General features: G+C 46.3%; 1 protein-coding gene across 1 annotated transcript; it reads left to right on the forward strand.

The window, feature by feature from the left end:
• The first annotated feature begins 2,452 nt into the window (after positions 1–2,452).
• LOC138262210 (uncharacterized) lies at positions 2,453–19,920 on the forward strand. Its single transcript, XM_069212054.1, has 11 exons — positions 2,453–3,192; positions 6,244–6,404; positions 7,508–8,971; positions 10,513–10,605; positions 10,869–10,973; positions 11,154–11,263; positions 12,858–13,052; positions 16,541–16,703; positions 17,961–18,126; positions 18,725–18,819; positions 19,647–19,920. Exons 1-11 carry the CDS (start codon positions 2,954–2,956, stop codon positions 19,730–19,732), a joined length of 2,877 nt encoding a protein of 958 aa, XP_069068155.1. The 5' UTR covers positions 2,453–2,953; the 3' UTR covers positions 19,733–19,920.
• The last annotated feature ends 312 nt before the right edge of the window (positions 19,921–20,232 follow it).

A 20,232-nucleotide genomic window follows, 5' to 3' on the forward strand; every position in this document is an offset into this window, starting at 1 on the left:
TTCGTTTTGGCATCACTATTTTTTTCTGGATGATATTGACTTGCCATTTCTAATCACTTCTAATTTCCTGAAGAAATGATTCTGAATACTCTACCCATTTTGTAATTTCTATGGCAGTATTTAGTGTTATGTCAGCAGATGTCCATAACCTTTTGTGCACTTTTTTGCTGCTGGTTTTCATCCAAATTGGATCTTCTATTCCTTGTCCATTATTGATATGTTCAAAATCAGAGGAGGATGCAGGAGATCTTAATGTTGAGATATATGCTACAATCGACTCATCATTGCCTTGCTTACCTCAAAGAACTTTGTAGCCTTCCATAACCACATTATTTTTTCCCATAATGTATGAACATTTGTTTTGATGAATATTCATATTCATCAATGTCACCTGGTCTTTCCAACGGAGGCAGATTATTATATTCTTTTAATCCAGTTCCTCCCTCAATGTAATAGAAGAGACAACTTTCCATCGGCTGAACGTGAACCATCTTCTAATACCTCCGCATAAGCCAGAAACACTGCATGCATAGTTCTCAGTTGATTGGTGGTTCACTGGGAGAGGGTAGTTGGCATTAAATTATCACAGGCTAAACAAATTACAATATGTGTATATGTAAAATAAGAATCTAACATAAGAAAAGTAGACACCATTAATTCATGGATACACTATTGTGGAGAAGAAAAAATAAAGTAGTCTATTGTCAATAAGTTGTGGTAATATCCTGAACTGTTAAACATGGATTCCTTTGGCTTGGAAAGAACAACAAAACACCAAGTTGAAATTTAATCCAATATTTTATGTACTACGCACATGTGAAATTAATGTATACTCTTATACCATTACTCAGTAAAATGGTACATTTTCCACACTGCGGACAACCAAGACTGTGGTATGCGTTGCAGTGCTGCTATAGTACTTTCTTTTAGCCTATCGTCCCCAAACCAAAATGGTGGCACATCTGTGATGTTTGTTTGATGGTGAAAGCATCAATCAGTGCTCTTGCGTGTGTTCAGAGCCGAGGCAGCGGGAGCGAGTTTCGGGTCAGGAATAAATACCCCAAAGAGTCACAGATCAATCAGCAAACAAAACAGCGATTTAACAAGTTCAAAATGTATATGGAGTAATGAGGTTACCGCCGCCTCGGTATCCAAAACACACCGCTGTCAGAAGGAAGCTGACAGCCAGAGAAGAAGAAAAGTGCAGAGTTCAGACAAGGCAGGAGACACTCGTGCAACAACAGTATGATTGCCACACTAATATTCTCAGATCTCAAACAGTGATACATTATGGCATCCTCAGTAAACACTTAACATCTACCATTCCATCTCCATTCCTCATCCACTGTTCACTCACCACGCAATCAGTGCTTAATTTGAGCCAGTGATTTCCGGTACTCGGCACCAGCACTTAATTTTGAGCACTGGCTCTAGTGGCATTCCACCACATGGTGGCGCTGTCTGTCTAATTTGGAGATGAGCACACCAACAGTAAGTAAGTCATAATACATTAAAAATGAATAATACCTGCCGCTTGCACCATTAGTATAACTTTGGGGGTCCTGGAATAGCCTGAATTGTCACACTGGCAGGAGTGCGATGGTTAATAGCTGTGTTGGTACTGTCACTGGCAGAACTGGCAAGGGCAATGGGTGGTGCACGCTGCAGCGGCCTCCAGAGAAGGGCCCTGGCACTAACTTGCAATTACCACTTTACACATCCAGGTGCAGCTTTACCCATCCATCCACCAAAGCAGCTTTACTTGCTTTACTTCTCCACCATTTACTCGTGCATTTATCTGCCTCTTCCACATCCATCCACCCCTTCATCCCTAGATGCCCACTCACTTCCACGCACTCATTCAGCTACACGTACCACCCATGCATTCCCCACTATCTCACCCATTGCCCCCCTCACAGATCTGGACAGCTTGAAAGTTTGAAAAAAAAATCACGACACAAAAGTTGTCAGTATTGCCATTGCCAATGTTTGTTTATTCGGTGGGAAGTTGCTAGAGAATGTGAACCTTGCTTTATCCTCGCCTTGAGCCAGGGAGTAAACATCCCAGGAGACATCAGTGTGTGTACTTGTACATGAAACCCCTCTTTGTTGAGCTGACCTCTGACCTCCGTTTCCCAAGTGTTTGTGCTCATTTGTGACACTAGAAACCAATAAAGGTCTGCACTGCCTGTGCTGACGTCACTGCAGACGGCGGAAGTGGTGTGATGGGCGGCAGGTGCCACTCTCTGAAGCTCTCCTACCTGAGGAGGAAGAGCTCTTTATTCTGTGATGAGGAAATGCTAAAAATAGGCTGAAGGTCAGGTGCCTGTCGCTTGCGAGCAGGAGGGCAGGAAGGCCTGCAGGGGGAGTGAGGAGACCGGGTAATTCCCAGCTCACCTTCTTTAGACTGTGTATAAAAGCTGCCCAAGATCACAGGCTGAGGAAGAGGGACTCCTGCTGTCTGCTGGTACAGACGTCAGGTAAGCTCCCGTCAGAGACAGCAGGGACAGAGCCCCGACATCCGAGCATCCACAAGAGACGTCAGAGGCACAGCAGAAAGAGAGTGCACCGTCCTCAGTCCCCAAATAAGAGTCCTTAACCCAGAAGAGACACAGCGGGGACAGAGGAGACAGAGGAGACGCGACCCGACATCCGAGCATCCACAAGAGACGACAGAGGCACAGCAGAGAGAGAGAGAGTGCACCGTCTTCAGTCTCCAAATAAGAGTCCTTAACCCAGAAGAGACACAGCGGGGACAGAGGAGACAGAGGAGACAGAGGAGACGCGGCCCGACATCCGAGCATCCACAAGAGACGACAGAGGCACAGCAGAAAGAGAGTGCACCGTCCTCAGTCCCCAAATAAGAGTCCTTAACCCAGAAGAGACACAGCGGGGACAGAGGAGACAGAGGAGACAGAGGAGACGCGGCCCGACATCCGAGCATCCACAAGAGATGACAGAGGCACAGCAGAGAGAGAGAGAGTGCACCGTCCTCAGTCTCCAAATAAGAGTCCTTAACCCAGAAGAGACACGGGGGACAGAGGAGACCCGGCCCGACATCCGAGCAGCCACTGGAGGCCTGAGAGCCGCAGGACTCGACACCCTGAGCCCGCCTTCATCAGAGACAGCACAGACAGCTGGTGCTCCAGTTTTGGGGTGCCCACCAGAGTCCCTGCTTCACCCACCCAGGAGGTATGTGCACCCCGATGCTCTCCTAGGGACGCCTCTTAGCACATTTTCCTAGTATATGTTCTCTACGGTTACAAAGTTGACCTTGGGGAAGTTGCTTTGATTTTACAATATTCATTGCGCATCGGTGAGAAACCACGATTTCTGTATCTACGAATTTCTAAACTTTATCTGGGAGGGGGGAGGGGGCTATGGCTCATCATGTCGACGGGGCGGCTCACCTAAGCCCGCGTCCATGTGATCTAGACTGGAGATCGACCCAAGCGGGACTGTCTCGGGGCCTTACTCCTTCCGACGTCGGCAAATTAAGCCCCGGTAAATTGGCTGCTGTTAGCACTTTTGAATTAAATGGATAGGAAGCGGTGTGGGATTATGTAAATTATTACACTCGTTAGGGTGGTATTAATTATGTCTAAACCCCAGGTGAAATGATTGGGAGGGGGCGTGAGTGAATCATACAGTCAGTGGTAAATAACTTGAACTTATGTAGCGCCACGCGGCACACTTCTGCCGTTTCTATGTGTTGTAAATACCAGGTGTCTGCACTAGCCGGTTCGATGATGCTCGTTGAAGGAAGATGTCTCATGAGTTATAATGTTGTACCTCAGATGTGGGGACCAGACTTTCGTTTCCCGCTGGGGCAGACTCAGCATTCAATCCTCTCGGGGTCAGTTAATTAGGCGCTATTAAGATGGGTGACTTTACGACCTGCTATTTAAAAGGTTCCAAGTTAAGAGTCCAAATCTAATGTGTGCACAGGGTTTTTCAGAAACAAAATATTAAGAAATCATAAACTCACGTTTAAAATCCCTCGCGAGGCGAGCTGGGGGTCTACAGTGATGTCTAATTCTCATTTGAAATTACTGCTGAAGTCTGTCTCAGCACGGAGGCGAAGGATGTCTCTTTTTGCACACAGGACTCACATCCTTCAGCACATGTGGCTATCGGGATATTTTACATGGCTTGTTCTGTAATGCAACATTCAGAAATTTCAGTTTGTTCACGCAGGTTTAGACAAGCATTGGCAGAGCCAACAGTTCTCGCCATTGAAAGGGGCTGCTGATCATTTGGTTTTGCCAATGCTTGCTAGTGGTGCGGTACAAGATCGTCTCCTCAAAAAACAGGCAAACAAGCATTGGCAAAACCAGTAGGTCTGGTCTAATTAGATGGATTTTTCCTTGTTGTTATGGCCGAACGTTGGATGACTATATTAAGTTGGAAGCTACATGACCCTGGACCTTCCACAAGGCGCTACATACTTGTTCCTCTGCTGTGTCTCTCTGCAGGTACTGGAAGCTAAGCTTTATTTTTTCACAATATGCGGAGTTTCATGGCTGTGTAAATCACCAATAAGTGCATTAAAATTGCAAAACCAGATGTGCATAGATATAGATTACAGATTTAGCAAACCCAGGTTATACATTTAATCAAGGAGTGAGGCTGATACCGCTCACAAATATCGTCATATTTACGGAGGTAATTCTCCTAAATCTGGGTCACAGCCCTTCTACTTCCGTTTTGGAGCTTTGCTGCACATCACACAACGAGGCAAACTTTAAAAATCCTTCCATACCAGCTTGTTTGTTCTATAGCTCTTCATGCCTTATGTCTGGCATTTCTAAGCGCTTTACATAGCTTTACATAGTTACTGTTACACAATATATGGTTCTCAATTTATCAAAGGTGAACACTCATCAGTCCCTTCCTTTCTGGAAGTGCCTTGAGCCCTGTGGGTACCAAATGGCAGGATCCTTTGGCCATGAGCTTCTCTGCTGTCCAGTGCCAGCCAAGCTCAGCGCCAAGACACCTCCGGGTATTCAAGCGCTTTACAAAAAATAACATAACATAAACTGCTGGGTAAGAGGACTTTCTGCCAGTTGCAGTTGTGACTTCACATTCATTTCTCGCTCCTTCTCTAGACCTCATCAGTGCTTGAAATAAACAGCTCAGGAGGCCTTTCAGCTAGCTCGCACATTAAATGTGCAGAGAAATGCCAATAGACACACACATTTGACCCTGCAAAAGAGGCGGTGCAAAGTTCGGTGCTAAAACTTGCTTCTTATCATGCATGTACATTTTAGAATAACATGCTCCAATTAACTACAACTAATCAAAAGCCCTCTTCCTGTGCTCTTGTCTTTTTTATAGCACAGACCTGCTCGGGGACTTATACTATTCTGATAATGTACAGTTGATGCCCCATTATACCCTATGGCTGTCATTTTATCCACTTCAGAAGGATGAAAGACCGAGTGGGTTTAAAAATGTGCACTATAGGTGACAAGCAGTCGATTAATCCATCGATTCCTTCCCAAACCTGCAACAGGAAAAGAACAAAAGGCATGATTACTAATTACATTGTATACTTTACAACAGTATTGTCTTATCTCTTGGCATTTTAGGTCTGGTGTTAGCCAAGATTGCTGATTCTACTAAAATAAATATGTGCTATACTTACCTATGAGGGCTTCCAGTATGTGGGTGCTGCTCCTGTCACTTGGCTCTAAACGTTGAACCGGAGACAGAGCTTCAAAGTCCTCAGCATCACTGTATTCCTTCCCCACGTTGAGCATCTTGTCCTACAGCAAACACAAGGCTCAGCACAGGCCCATTGTACCCTGGTCCTCTTCCTCATCTGACACCCAGACCTTCATCCATCTCACCCTGCCTCTTCCTTCACACATCTCCTGTCTTTACCCCATCCCACCACTCATTATCCAGATGTTCTCACATCGTTTTCTAATCACATCCTGCCATCTACCCCTGCTCCAAATCTAAAGCAGGCCCCTCTACAGGTCTAACTTCTTCCCTCTCCCCATCTCAGCTCCTGACCCCCCTCATTTCACCTTCAGGTCCTACCCTAACTTTCCTCCGCATCCCACATCTTGCATGGTAGTGATCTCAATCCCTGCGCATTCCTACCCTCACCTTCTTTCTGTGGCCATCCCACCTCCAGCCTCATCTTCCATCGTCTCACTTCCTGCCGCGTCTCATTCTCCACCGTCTCATCATGTCTCACCATATCTCATCGTACCTTGGCTTCTTTGTCCCTAGGTTTGCCCTCACCATGGAAGGCTTCGCCTCTGTGTACTACAGTGAACCCGCCGTCATGGGCTTCCTCGCCAACGTCATCAGCGCTTTCCTGGTTGCCTTGCAGAACTTCTCCTCGTTCCACACCAAGGTGAACGCTGAAGGGGTGGAGAACATCCTCGCAGGTGAGCACGGGGTGGATGTAGTAACAGGGAGGGCTGGGTAATAACTGCAAGATCCTGGAGGTCAGAGTGAGCACCTATGGGGAAGGAGCATCCAGGAAGAGGAGCCTACGGGCTGGAAAGAAGCAGCACTGGGTGAATGTCTCCAAGACCTTGGGCAACTCCTCTGATCTTCTTACTTTGGTTCAAGTTAAGGTTGTTTCCTGGGTTTATTCTGGAAGCTCAGTCTTGGTTGTCTAAATCCACAGCTTCCTTCCACGACTCTACTTCTTGCGGCTGTCGGAGTCCGAGGAGAGTTTGAAAGACCTACATTGGCACATATTCAAGCTCCTCTAGCGGTCACGAGCATTTGTCAGGTCCCCTTAGCAGTGCATGCTGGGACTTCACCCTCTTAGGCTGCAATGATGAGGATCTCTGGTGGTGGCACAGGGCTGAGGGCCAGAGAGCAGCTTGGATTGGAGGTCCCTAGGTTTGTCATCGTTAAACCTTCAGGTGCACGTTTTTCAAGATCTGTTGTCTCAGGTTGGAGCCCTCTTCCTCCAGTCGTGAGGGCCAGCGCAGAATTCTGTCTTTCAAAGACACAACTAAAAGCCTGGATCGCACACTCTATCACTGAGTTTGGCACTGGTGTGATTAATGTTGGCTGCATTCTTTTAAAATCAGGACGTGATGTATTGTATCCTGTCCTCTAGTGTAAGTTCTCTGTTAAATGTTTCGTGTGGGTATTTACTCTGTAAAGCCTTCTTACGCACATGTGTGATTTGTTCACTCTTAACAAAAACTGTAACTAGGTAGTCAAATAATTAAAAAAGGGAACTGTGTATCTTATTAATGGTTATGAGGTTTAAAGCATTTGTGAGCAAACAAACATCTTCACCCATGAGGACAGAAACATCCATACACACACGTGTGTGCACACTCACTTAGAAAAAATAATACAGAGACAGACAGAAATGCAAAACGTCTGGTAGAAACAAACACAGTACACACAGACAGATGAGCACATAATCAGAGAAACACACACACACACTTTCTTTGCATGTCAGTAGGTCCCATTAGTACCGTAATTATAAACTGTGCTTATTGACTTTTGATTTCTTTTCCAGGAGTTCATCTGATCCTGATTGGAGGACTGACACAACTCGTTGCAGGCTTTCTCTGCTTCCGGAAGTATGATCACCTGGGAAGCACCGCCTTTGTGTCCTTCGCCGCCCTCTGGAGCAGCTACGGGGCCACCCGCATCGTTCTGGGAGCCTACCCTACTGTCGCCAACAGCTCAGAGAATGGAAACAGCTCCATTGACCAATCCATCATGGCCGCCTCTCCTCTCCCAGTCACCGACAGTGCAGTGGCTGGGCTGGTGGCATATACAGTCATCGCCTTCATTCTCTCCTTCTGCTCAGCCACTGTCAACTACATCATGCCCTTCGTCTTCGGTGCCATCACCATCACGTTGGTCTTTGAGGCCATTGGGCTCTTCGGACAGTGGGCGCTAGTCGTGTCCGGGGTCTTTGAGCTACTCATTGTGCTGCTAGGGCTCTATGGAGCGACCGCTCTGGTCCTGAAGGGACTAACACAGAGGTATGTCCTCCCTGGCTTCGGCAATTCGCTGTTCAGCGTCTTACTTCTAGGCACCGCCAACAGCAAGACTTCCAGCAGCATCGGGGACGAGAAGAAGAAGAACTCCAAGTACGCAGAGCCCATGGCCCTGGGACACATCGCGGACACAGTGGCCGCTTTCATCTTTGCCTTTTACGGCTCTGGATACATGAAGACCTTCTACATTGGTGCCATATGGGTCAGCATCAATGCCATCTCCCAGCTCTGCGCGAGCTACTACAGTTATCTGCGGGATGACGTCTACAACACCACCAAGTTTGGCCTCCACAGCCTGTTCTGGCTGGTGACATCCTGGGAAGAGTTCACCCTGACCGTTTTCCTCTCGACGGACAATGTGGACGGGAGCCGAGCGGGCATGGTAGGGAGCTGGTTCTTTTTGGTCACCGCTTGCATCATCTTTGTCATGTCCTTCAACAGGGACCTTCTGGAGGTTCTTCAGAATGCCGGCTTCATCCTACTTACTGTTTCCACCATCCAGCAGATCCCTCTCCTCGGATCCCGTATCTTCTTCGCGGTGGCCTGCAGCCTCTACACCGCTATCTCCCTCTACGCCACATTCGCCAGCCTCATTAACTCCATAGCAGATAAAGCTCTGATCCCCCTTGGCAACCAAGTGATCTCATCAGCAACATTTCAAAAAGTTCTTCTGAGTCTGAAGCATGTGACCAGCAGATCTAAAGAAGATGACCAGGAGAATCGCAGCACCGGCAGTCAACTCCCTGACGCTCTGTTCTTCATCTGCAACGGACTGGCCTCGTTCTCTGCCATCCAGGGGAGTCTGAGTGACCCCACCAGAGCCCACCTCTCCATCCCCTGGGTGCTGATCCCAGGTGGTCTCTTCCAGTTGTACGTCTCCAGGATTGTGGTCCAGAAAGGTCGAAGATTTGGGTCGGTCCTGCCCTTCTGTTACGCCGTAGTGTGGTCCACCTGGTCGTGGCTACGGTTCGCGGGTAAATATCTCTTTGTTGTTCTAATGCACGTATGAAAATGTATTTACCAACAAACCTGCTGACCTTGCATGATTTAGGGTCCTTGAGGACACTGCTGTCATTTTATTAAACTCGGAGATGTAGGCAGGCCCCAGAGTCACAAACCTTGTGAGCAGACCAAGAGAGCCAGCAGTACCTCAGACTTCATCAAACGTATAATGCTCAATATATGTTTACTAACAGGTGGTTGGCACTAGACATATTAATGGGAGTATGTTTATTAAACCATCAAATAATTCAAGGCCCTCCAAGGTACTGAGAAGTATTACTCCAGTGCAGAGGTAAATGCATGTATGTGGCAGAAAGTACTCAACTGTAAGAAGAGAAATAGCTATAAGTTCTAAAACCGTGATATGAAATATAAGAAGCTAAAATGCATAAGTCCCATGAATTTCCTCATGTTGGTCGAAGTGATAGATACGTTTCAGAACTGTCAAAGGGGGGATTTAAATAGGAAATGTAAATTAGAATGGTAAATATTTCTTGGCGCTGTGGTTGGAAAACTGGTGCATTTGGGTAAAAGGAAACACATTATTACAAACCTTAGTTGAGCGACCATTAGACACCAATAGGCTGCATTTTACGAGGACATCACATTGTAGTATCCTTGACCAATTTTTTTTGGTTCTGATGGGCAGACGAAGCATGCATTTTTTATGGAAAAAATGTCATTTATATACATGGTTGCTGTTTCTTGGGTGTATTTTGGGTGAACCCTGAGCCAGATCGGCCCACGAGCCACATGACATACAGATCTGAAATATGGGTGACACCAGGACACTCCATAGGAAACTGAAACCTTGGTGACTTGAGAAACCCCTGGAACCAAAGGTCTGCCAGGGAGACTGGTGAGGCTTACCTCTTCCTAACCGCGTGAAGCTGTGAATATTGTGAACTTTGCAGAAGCTCACCAACGTCTTCCGCACAATTTTATTGCTGCTTATTCTTATTTTACGATAATTCTCCTGCAAAAGTAAGAATTTGCAGTTTTTTGTCATTCAAAACATACTTTTTCATGGATTTTTCACCTACTTAATTTTTAAACTTTGCCAAGTTTCTGAAATTTCCAAAGGAGACCTAGGGCTTGATTTAGATCTCAGCAGTTGAATACCCCGTCACAATAGTAACGGATATCCCGTCCTCCGTACTATGATCCTCACTTGATATCATAATACGGCAGACAAAATATCGGTCACGCCAAGTTGTAAATCAGGCCCATAGTTATTACATAGCTTCTAACACCCCTACTGCAAACATATTCTAATCTCCACTCACTTCAGTCCTACCTCCAATAGTAATTTTGGACGAGAGAACGGCTGGGCTAGGTCTAAGCATCAGGTCCTAGCGTTAGGATCGGTGTTAGGAGTAGTGAGCTGTGAGATACTTATCGTTGCCTTCTGAACTTGCTTGTCTGGTTTTGCATGAAGAAGATGACATGCTCCAATTCATGTCCTGTTGACTGTGAGATAACACCCTCTTCTCGGTCTGTTTCCCCCTCCCAGGTCCCTTGTTGGAAATCGACATTGCCAGCCATGGTGAATTTGCCCTTGGTGCTGTCACCTTCCTCATCGTCAACGCCTTCCTCATGGTTTTGGGTAAGTCTGTTCAGACGGTTGTTGATCGGCCATCTCCTCGGTGCATGCTGAAGGACCAGCGGCCCTTGGAGATGGATGGTCCCCAACCTTAGTGAGTTTGAACTGATCTGTACGCAGGCCACCTATAACACTCTGCGGTCCATGCACACCACTTGTGGTGCACTCCCCCTTTAATGACTGGGGGAAGTCACTGCAGTACCAGCCAGCCACTGATGCCTGTTGCATCTGGTCCCTAAAGCCCTCTATTTCTTCTCATTCCTCAGTCGCCTACGCCAACGTGGTCTTCTTCCTGATGGCCCTGCTGATGGAAGCCGTCGTTACCTGCTTCCTGCTCTTCACTTTGGAACGACTGCCCCTCCCGCTTGAGAGTAAGTGGTCAATAAAGGAATGCGCATGCCCTGGGCTTTGGGTGGCTCTTTTAGGCCTTCGTTAGAGGCAGCTCTAGGGTTGGTGTATGTGCTCATGGTACATGTGTTTGAGTTTTGGAGTTTGCTTTGAAGCGAGTCTCGGTTGAGTTTGCCTGACTTTGGCTCTCTTTGTTCTTCCAGTTACAGTGTTGGCCATCTTCAGCTCCATCTGCGTCTACGGGGCAGCGGCATCTCTCGGAAACTGCCTCTTTAACAAGGAACTTATTCCCATGGGACCCCCTCTAATCAAGGTAAAGTGAGAAAGAATATAATAGCTGCCACGGTAGAGTCCCTCTCTGCCCAAGGATGCACCACACCTCCTCTGTATTCCTGAGAACACCCACCCGAAGGGCAGTGCCCCACTCTACTCTCCGTACCTAACGGAGCCCACCTGAGAGGCACTGCGTGACCCCGCATTCTACCTGACATAGCCCATCAGAGGCATGCGGCCTTACCCCAATATCTATACCTGACAAACGTACCCAGGGATGGTGACATACTCCACTGTCTATACCTGACAGAGTCCACCCAGGGACAGTGCCATACTCCAGTGTCTATACCTGACAGAGCCCACCCAGGGACAGTGCCATCCTCCAGTGTCTATACCTGACAGAGCCCATCCAGGGACAGTGCCATACTCCACTGTCTATACCTGACAGAGCCCACCCAGGGACAGTGCCCTCCCCCACAGTCTATACCTGACAGAGCCCACCAGGGGATGCTGCCCTCCCCCACAGTCTATACCTGACAGAGCCCACCCAGGGACAGTGCCATACTCCAGTCTCTATACCTGACAGAGCCCACCCAGAAACAGTGCCATACTCCACTGTCTATACCTGACAGAGCCCACCCAGGGAAAGTGCCCTCCCCACAGTCTATACCTGACAGAGCCCACCCAGGGACAGTGCCCTATCCTACTGCCTATACCTGACAGAGCCCACCCAGGGACAGTGTCCTACCCTACTGTCTATACCTGACAGAGCCCACCCAGGGACAGTGCCCTCCCCCACAGTCTATACCTGACAGAGCCCACCCAGGGACAGTGCCATACTCCACTGTCTGTACCTGAGAGAGCCCACCCACGGACAGTGCCCTACCCTACTGTCTATACCTGACAGAGCCCACCCAGGGACAGTGCCCTACCCTACTGTCTATACCTGAGAGAGCATCCCAGGAATGGTGCAAACTCGAATCTCTATACCTGAGAGAACCCACCCAGGGATGCTGCTCCACCCCACTGTCTATACCTGACAGAACCCACCCAGGGACAGTGCCATACTCCACTGTCTATACCTGACAGAGGTCACCCAGGGGCAGTGCCCTACCCCACTGTCTATACCTGAGAGAGCCTACCCTGGGATGATGCCCTACTCCACTGTGTATATGTGACGGAGCCCACCCAGAGACAATGCCCTACCTTACTGTGTATACCTGACAGGGCCCACCCAAGGATGCTGCCAGACCCCACTGTGTATACTTGAGAGATCCTACCCAGGAATGGTGCCAAACTCTAATCTCTACGCCTGACAGAGACCACTCATTGTGCTGCATCTACTCAGATAGCACAAGAACCCTTCAAAGGAATCTACACAGGTCCAAATGGGAGGTGCCAGGAGTGCCTTTGGAAATCACAATCATTCAAGAACAAATCGGACATTTAGCTTTATTAGAAGGAACACAATCTGGGTTGTGTAGGTGTGCCACTGAGTAAGACGTGCAAGGGGCGCTGTATCTGTGCGTCTCTGCCACATATGAGGAGTGGAGCTCCAGGGGATGTGTGGGTATCTTGCATTGGGAGCTGTGTAAGATGCTGCTTCAGTCTGTCTCTGCTCTGCATCCTTTTAGAAAATGAAGCCCAAGGAGAGAGTTGACGTGTCCAGCACCTGCGTATGTCCTGATTCCCGCCGCACTAGCAGCCTCAGGACCATTGCTGCCCTGCTGGATGATGGTGGTGTGTGTGGGGTCCCCACTGACACAGTGTATGCCCTGGCAGCCTCCTGCAAGCACCCGGAAGCCATCCAGAAGATTTACACCATCAAGGTAGGCACGTGCTACAGCACACAGTGTAAAGTTCCCATACACTATGCAAACCCAAAGCCTATTGACTTTGTCAGTGATAGGTTCATGAACGCGCTTTGTTAGACCAAGTGATTTGCTTGTGATCTCTTTGTTCTCTTTGTTTTTTTCTCCCTTTGAGACATCTGGCAGTATGCATTGTCAGGATAGTATCAAGCCCCAATCTTTCCAGTGGAACTTCTCATGAAATCATGAGTTTGGGGGGTGTGGGGCATGTTCTCTGTCCGGCTTCCTCCTTTTTTTCTTTGAATGATGTTTCCAAAGAGTTTCCAGATATTACAGCTGAGCTTCCTTTTTGCATTGATTGATTCCTTCCCATAGAATCCTAGTTCTGGTACATATTTTGATGAGAGGTTCAGAGTTCACCATGACCAATATTGATTTGTGGATGTCCTCCATGTGATTGAGACCTCCTTCAATAGTTTTCAATCTCTGATTAGTATCAGGACATTATCAATTGGTGATGAATTTCAATCAATCAATCAATTCAGGATTTATAAAGAGAAGCAAATCACCCGTTAGGGTCTCAAGCTGCTTGGGTTGCTAGCTGCTTCGCAGTGCTCTGTTCATTCGAACAGCCATGCCTTGAGTCCTTTCCTGAATTCCCGAATTTGAGCCTTTCCAGACTGAGGGCATTGATAAAGGTGTCTTAGAGTACTTCATGGGTCACCAAGGTCATAAGTGCAGAAATCCTTGAAACCATGACTTCTTAGTCCTTTCTCATTGTTTCATCAGGTAATTTTTGGGACTTTGGCTGATCTTCTAATACAAGGCAGCTATGGGGTTCTCTGCATTCAGCTTGCTTGCTATATTATATGATGAATGTCTCTTCCCCATCTCTCCTTTCTATATCAGAACCACCTCCTCAATGTTCTTCCATACCTGAACCTCTTGCACAGATCATCAGTATCAGCCAGATCTTGTTTGACGAGCTTGTGCTCACTGCCAGGGAGCTGTGCTCAATATGTCAACCTTCTCCATTACTCCATTACTCCATCACCATCACTTCCAAGTGCCTTTACTTTGATTCACTCTCCCTAATACTGCAATGGCCTTTACTTCAACCAGACCAACAATCACTTTACCCCTCATCCATAACCCAACCCAGCCCTACCGCCAACCCTATCCTTAAATGGAAACACGTTGTACAAAATGTAATGAATATTGTCCTTAATTCTGATTCAAAAGTATTCTACATTACAACAAACTAAATAGATAAAAATAACTAATCTTATTCGAACTATAATTCTAACTGTTATCTTTAATTCAATTAAATAAACAGAAATTTTATTCAATGTTATCATTTTAAAGTACATTCACACTACCTCTATCTTAAATTCATTTACTACTAATCCTAATTCATCTTAATGAACTGTAATTTAATTAGTCTGTATTGCAATAATAATGTTAATATTACTGTTGAATTTAATTAAATAAAATGTTATCAAATTAAATTGCATGCAATGAAATGATTACTAAATCAAAATAAATTACACGAAACAAACTATATACTAACTGTATCCCCGGATTAAAATAAATTAATTTAAATACATTTAGATTGCCTTATAGTAAATTAAAATAGTCCTAAACGTAGTCAGAATGTTTGTATCCCCTGTTAATATAGTCTTTGTCAATGTTCTTTTCCCATGGGTGGGTTACAAGTCTCCTGGGTCAGCTGGTTATCTAGTCATTCTCATAGCCTCAATCAGTGCCCTCAAAATCTATTCAGTGTTACTCGTTTTTTCAAACCTAAAATGGGCAGAAGAGCACTGCTGAGGGGCGTAACATAAGCCCCCGCAGCCGCCGCGGGGTCGGTGGGGGGGGGAGCTCCAGCGGAGGCCCCTCAGCAAACGTGGTAGGTTGTGGGCTGTGGAGGGAGGGGCCCTCAAGTTTTGTTACACCACTGCACTGATGCCATTGCCAGCTTTAATCTAGAACTCACTGCCTTCAGCCCTTTTGACACTTAGAACCACAGGCCAGATTTATGCACATTTTGTGTCATTGTTGTGTAACCAAAGGTGATGCAAAGTGTTGACTCGGTCTTTAATTTCCAGCACAAAACAAGATTTACACTGACAAGTTGGCATAAGTAAAACAAAGTAGAATGATGCGCAGATTTGCACTACTTTGCGTCAAGGTAGCGTCCTATTGGTGGTACACGGGTGGTACATGGGTGGTACACGGGTGCTTCTATGCAATCACCCACGGATTTTGACACACGCCATCTACTACCATTTGTAGGCAGGACTTTGCACCTAACATTTATGCCTCCTGAGGCAAGAGTAAAGCTGGAGAAAAGTTTTTTTCTTCAAACTTTTCACACTTAGCAAGTGTGGTGTATTGTACACCACAAATACAAAGTTGAAAACGTTTTTGACTACGTCGAAGCAATATGTTTGTAATGAAAGGGTACCTACAATGTACAAAACCAAAGCTAGGCGTCACACAGACACTCATGCACTATGATGGAAGGGTGTTTACGGGGACCCAAAGTGCGCCATCACTGGGGCGAGAGCAACAGCACCATATCTCAATAGCTACAACACTGCCCTGCTCCCTCCCTTTCATGCAGAGCAGCACAACAATTTTGGTTGCTATGCTGTGTTGCATGACTACTGAGTACATTTTCTCCCAGGTGTCTATGAGGATGCAATTAAAAATAAGGCTGCCATCCCTAGCCATGGGGGGAGCAGCAGCGAGGTTTATGCTGAATTACAGATGGATAGGTCTAGTAGTTACATGCTCTACAGGTAAGTTGAGAACAGCAAAAGAGGATCTAAAAACTTTTAAAAAAATCAGATTGCAAATAACCTGTTCATTTCGGGTCCCAAAACAGCCTCTGCTGTCGATTTAAAAATCACTCTTGTGGTTGCCTGTGGAAAAGTGGGCAAAGTATTTCTTGATGTGTCCCAATTATGATGTTAGAAACATGTAAACAAGTGTCTACTCAAAGATCAGGAAAGAACAACCCTCATCAATGTTTGTGAAAACCAGGATTCAAACTGAAGAACAAAGAGGCCCTTTAACTTTCCATACGAGGTCCGAAACTTTACTGGTCCTTGTCATGTTCTAGATGATGTTCCCTCCAGTGATCTCCTAAAGTATTATGGTCATTAGCATGTAGAGACACTTACATCAATGTAAAGCACACACCAATTCTCAGTGGATCAGCTAAGGGTACAGTGAACACACTTTAACACTAATGTTTGACTTTTATAGGGTTTAGTATATATGAACGAGCTATTTTTTGGTTAGACAATATCCTGTGCCCTATTTACAGACCAGGAACTGTAGCAGTCCAGAAAAAGTTTTCACTATTGATGATGTGTCACAGTTACCTCATGATCCCTTTCTAGGTCATGCGCTAACCATGATTCTTCAGCAGCAAAGCGATCCTTCTCCCCATTCTGATCTGACTGAACACCCCCTCTGCTTCCCTCCTGTCTGCTTAGGACCGACCCTCGAAGAAGCCCATCTGTATCTGCATCTCCCACCTCAGCCAGCTACGGAGCGTGAAGCCCCCCTTTAGCCCTCTTCTGTGGGAATTCATGGAGAATGTCTACCCCGGGGGGATCAGCTGCATCGTTCAGAAAGGAGAGTGGCTCAAGAAGTTGGGTGAGTATCATCTCTGCCATCTTCTTAGAGGAAGCTCTGCATCAGTTTCCTTCTCCAGCTTAGGGGTGGAGTGGTGGAATAGAATGAGGTGGTGCATATTTCAGTGCCGGTTACTGCTTGACTTCCATACACAGCATCCTGTACTATCCCAGCTATTGATAGCATGTATTTATGTCATGTGCTCACCAGTGTCATACACCGTCATGGTGTCTACAGACCCTCATATCACCTAACGCCATTTGTGAACCATGGTTCAAGCTCTTACATAAACCCTCATCTCATGACTGCAGCATACCTAGCGCATGCTTCCTGGAGCACAGTGCTCTTGGGAACTCCTTACCTAATAGGCATTCCATCCATCACTGGAGGTGCTCCTCACCCACTGCCTGATTCACTAGACCATAGTTCAATGAACCCGTTCTTGTGTACAGACCCTCATCTCAACTGGCTCCTGAATCCAAAAAACATGGTGCCTACAAACACATGAATTCTCCAGACCCTCATCTCACATAGCAGATCAATAACTAGTCCATATTCTGTAAATCCTCATATTGCCCACAGAAGTTCTTCTCTCTTAGCTCCTGCCTCCCTATGCCATTGTTGATGCACGGTAATATACTGCGGGAACTTCTTATCATCTACCTTCAAAAATCTTAGTCCCGCTTCCATCCACGGTCTCCATGGTGCTTAAGGGTCCTCATTTCAACCTAGCCCATGCATCGCAGGTTCATAGTCTAGTGCACCCCTAAGTTTTCTACAGCACTTCTGTTCACCGAGCACTTGCATTTCTATGCCACGGTCCATAAACGCTCAGGTTATTGATAAGCTCTTGCCTCGCTTAATTCCTGCATCCTTAAACCACGGCCCATACACCCTCTGCTGTTTGGCAGGAGACCCTCATTTCACCTGGGTCCTGCTTCCATGTACCATGACCAATGTATCCATGAAGAATATTGGACAGCCCCTCGTCTCATCCCGCTCTTGTGTCCCTAGATATGTGTTCCATGGTTCCCCAGGCACTTGTGTAGCTTGTATACATACACCAAGTCTCATACACCCACATGGCTCAGGCCCACACCTCAGCTAGCTGCTGAAAGTCTTGATCGTAACCAATACAGCGCTACCATCCACTCTCAGAGCCTAGAGGCAAGCTGACTCACGCAGTGCTGTGTCTGAGTACTGTAAATCAACCAATCACCACTCATTCACTTGAGTCTGAAGTGCTGCTGAAAGATGCCTGTGTTTCCCTTCTTTCAGGGGTTGGACTGGCGTATGACATTGTGGGCACCAAGGACTCCATCATGATCAGAGTGCCTGACCACACCATCTGTGCACACCTCACGGACATGACTGGCCCACTGGCTATCACCTCAGCCAACCCGAGCGGGGAAAGCGACAGCACCCACCATGATATGGTTATCTCGTAAGTACCAGTTCAAGACAGAGGTGCTGGAGGCGGAGAGTAGGCTGGGCAGTGGGTTTGGTTGCTAGCTGAGAGATGAGGTTAGAGCCGTGGAGGAGTTGGGTAGGGAATGGATCTGATGATAAGTGATCAGTCTACTGACCGACATGTGAATATCAGAGTGTAAGCTTTATCTGATGTAAACCGGTTTGTGATCTATTTTGTAATACACTGCAGTGTTGGACCACATCAGCATTCTAGAATGCATGCATTCCTAGGTAACTGGGTAATTAAATTGTAAAAAGTTCTTCAATACTCATCACCTAATGATCCTCTGGACATTTATTATACTTCTCTATTTCACAAACAGGCCAGTGGGTTGGTGTCTACCCAGGACCACTAAATAATATTTATTCCCATATGGTTTTCATTCTCGAAATGACCCTAATTGTGATCCACTTTTAATGTATTTGGGTGCGGTTACATTTGTTGAGCTCATTGTAGTCCGTCCGAACCATGTTGATGATCAGAACAGGTAGATGTTCTTCTTTGGCCCTGTGTCAGTTCCTACTACGAGAGCTCATACAGAGGTCTGTGTTTCTCTCCATCTTTACGACAGGCGTTTGAGTCACAAGTTGGAGGGAGTGCTGTGCGATGGGGACTCCAACGAGCTGGTGGGCTCCACCGTGGTGAACTGCCTGAAGATAGACGAAGGTGAGTCCTAGTGCTGGTGCTTAATTCTAATCCATTTGTTTTCTCCTGGACTCTACTTTGGCTCAGGATACCCAGACACCAGACTGGGGAATTCTAAGGTGATGACATGCCTCTGTTCCTCTGCTGTGACAACTCTGCAAAGAGAGTTCTAATGAAATTACTTTTTGGGCGTGTGAGAGATATAGGACATCAAACACAAGAATGACAGAATGAGGGACTCAAGTGAGATATGTTCTCTTCGGCTATAAGATTCAAGGTTTTAGGACGAATGGGTTATTAAAATGTGTGGTTTTTAGCTCCATATGGAGCTTCTCAGCATTCTTGGAGCGTGCGTGCAGCATGAGAATTTACCACACCCTTCTTATGAAGAGGTGTGTGCAAAATCATGGCATTTGTTTTGCAAAATGTGATGGAAAATATGCGAAATTATGTGACTTGTGTGAAATGGGAGTTGCCAGTATTTCCTAAAATGTTCATGTGAGGGTTTACCTCATATAAAAAATGAATTTGAGATATTGGCAGGAGCTTGGTTGTAGCAGAAACTGTCTCTTGACAAGATATTTTGTGTGTGAACCAGTCTCTCTCTAGCAATGCAAAATTTCACACATTTTGCAAGTGTAATTTCAAATTTACACAGATCCAGTCATGACCCCACCTCACACCATAAAAAGTATCTTCACAGGAAGGAATAGGACAGGGCTGTGGACTGAGTGACGTTTCACATCCTGAGAGAGTGATTCTTAACCCTTTCTGAACCAGCTCACTTGTCTCCCTTGCTTGATGCTCAGTGGCCTTTATCTGCTGACATTGTGCTTCTTTCTTCACAGGCATCCTGGGCATCATTCGGGAGGGCTGTGTGCCCACTGCCCGCATCATGCAGATATTTGAGCGGGTGAAGAACACGCTTGCATGAGGATGAGTGGACACGCACTGAAACTCGATAAGCCAGTGGTTTCCATATAGCCACCACCAGCAATATCAATTTGCAACCCAAGTCAATTTCCATTTGCAGTTTCCAGTTTTGAAATACCCATATTAGAACCATGTTGACCAGCTGTCTTTTAAAGGGATGTATGACTCCATATAATATGGCCTCATGGAAAAGGATTTCCAGTATCAGTGTGACCAAAGGCAACAGCTTTTGAAATTTCTGAAGACATTTGGAAAAAAGTCTATTTTTGGTAAATACACTTACTTTTACTTAGCTTTCACCAGGTCAATAATGCAGAACTAGTTAATAACAGTAGTTATTATAACACATCAGATTTATTACCCTGAATCTCAGTCCTCAGGGTCTGCAAAGCTATTTGCACATCAGTGTGCTCAGTCCAGACACCACCCACCTCTCCTGTCTCACTTAAATGTCATTCGGCCGTTGTGGGAGCGGCACCTGAGAGCCTGGACCAGTAGTTA

Source organism: Pleurodeles waltl, chromosome 10, assembly GCF_031143425.1.
Source record: "Pleurodeles waltl isolate 20211129_DDA chromosome 10, aPleWal1.hap1.20221129, whole genome shotgun sequence".
Lineage (NCBI taxonomy): Eukaryota > Metazoa > Chordata > Amphibia > Caudata > Salamandridae > Pleurodeles > Pleurodeles waltl.

What these genes read in the sequence shown, in the direction of transcription:
- LOC138262210 (XM_069212054.1), top strand. Translation starts at nt 2,954, where the DNA reads ATGACAGAGGCACAGCAGAGAGAGAGAGAGTGCACCGTCCTCAGTCTC. An exon ending in CTGCTTCACCCACCCAGGAG is followed by an intron (nt 3,193 to 6,243) that starts GTATGTGCACCC and finishes CTTTGTCCCTAG; the next exon opens with GTTTGCCCTCACCATGGAAG. An exon ending in TGGGACCCCCTCTAATCAAG is followed by an intron (nt 11,264 to 12,857) that starts GTAAAGTGAGAA and finishes GCATCCTTTTAG; the next exon opens with AAAATGAAGCCCAAGGAGAG.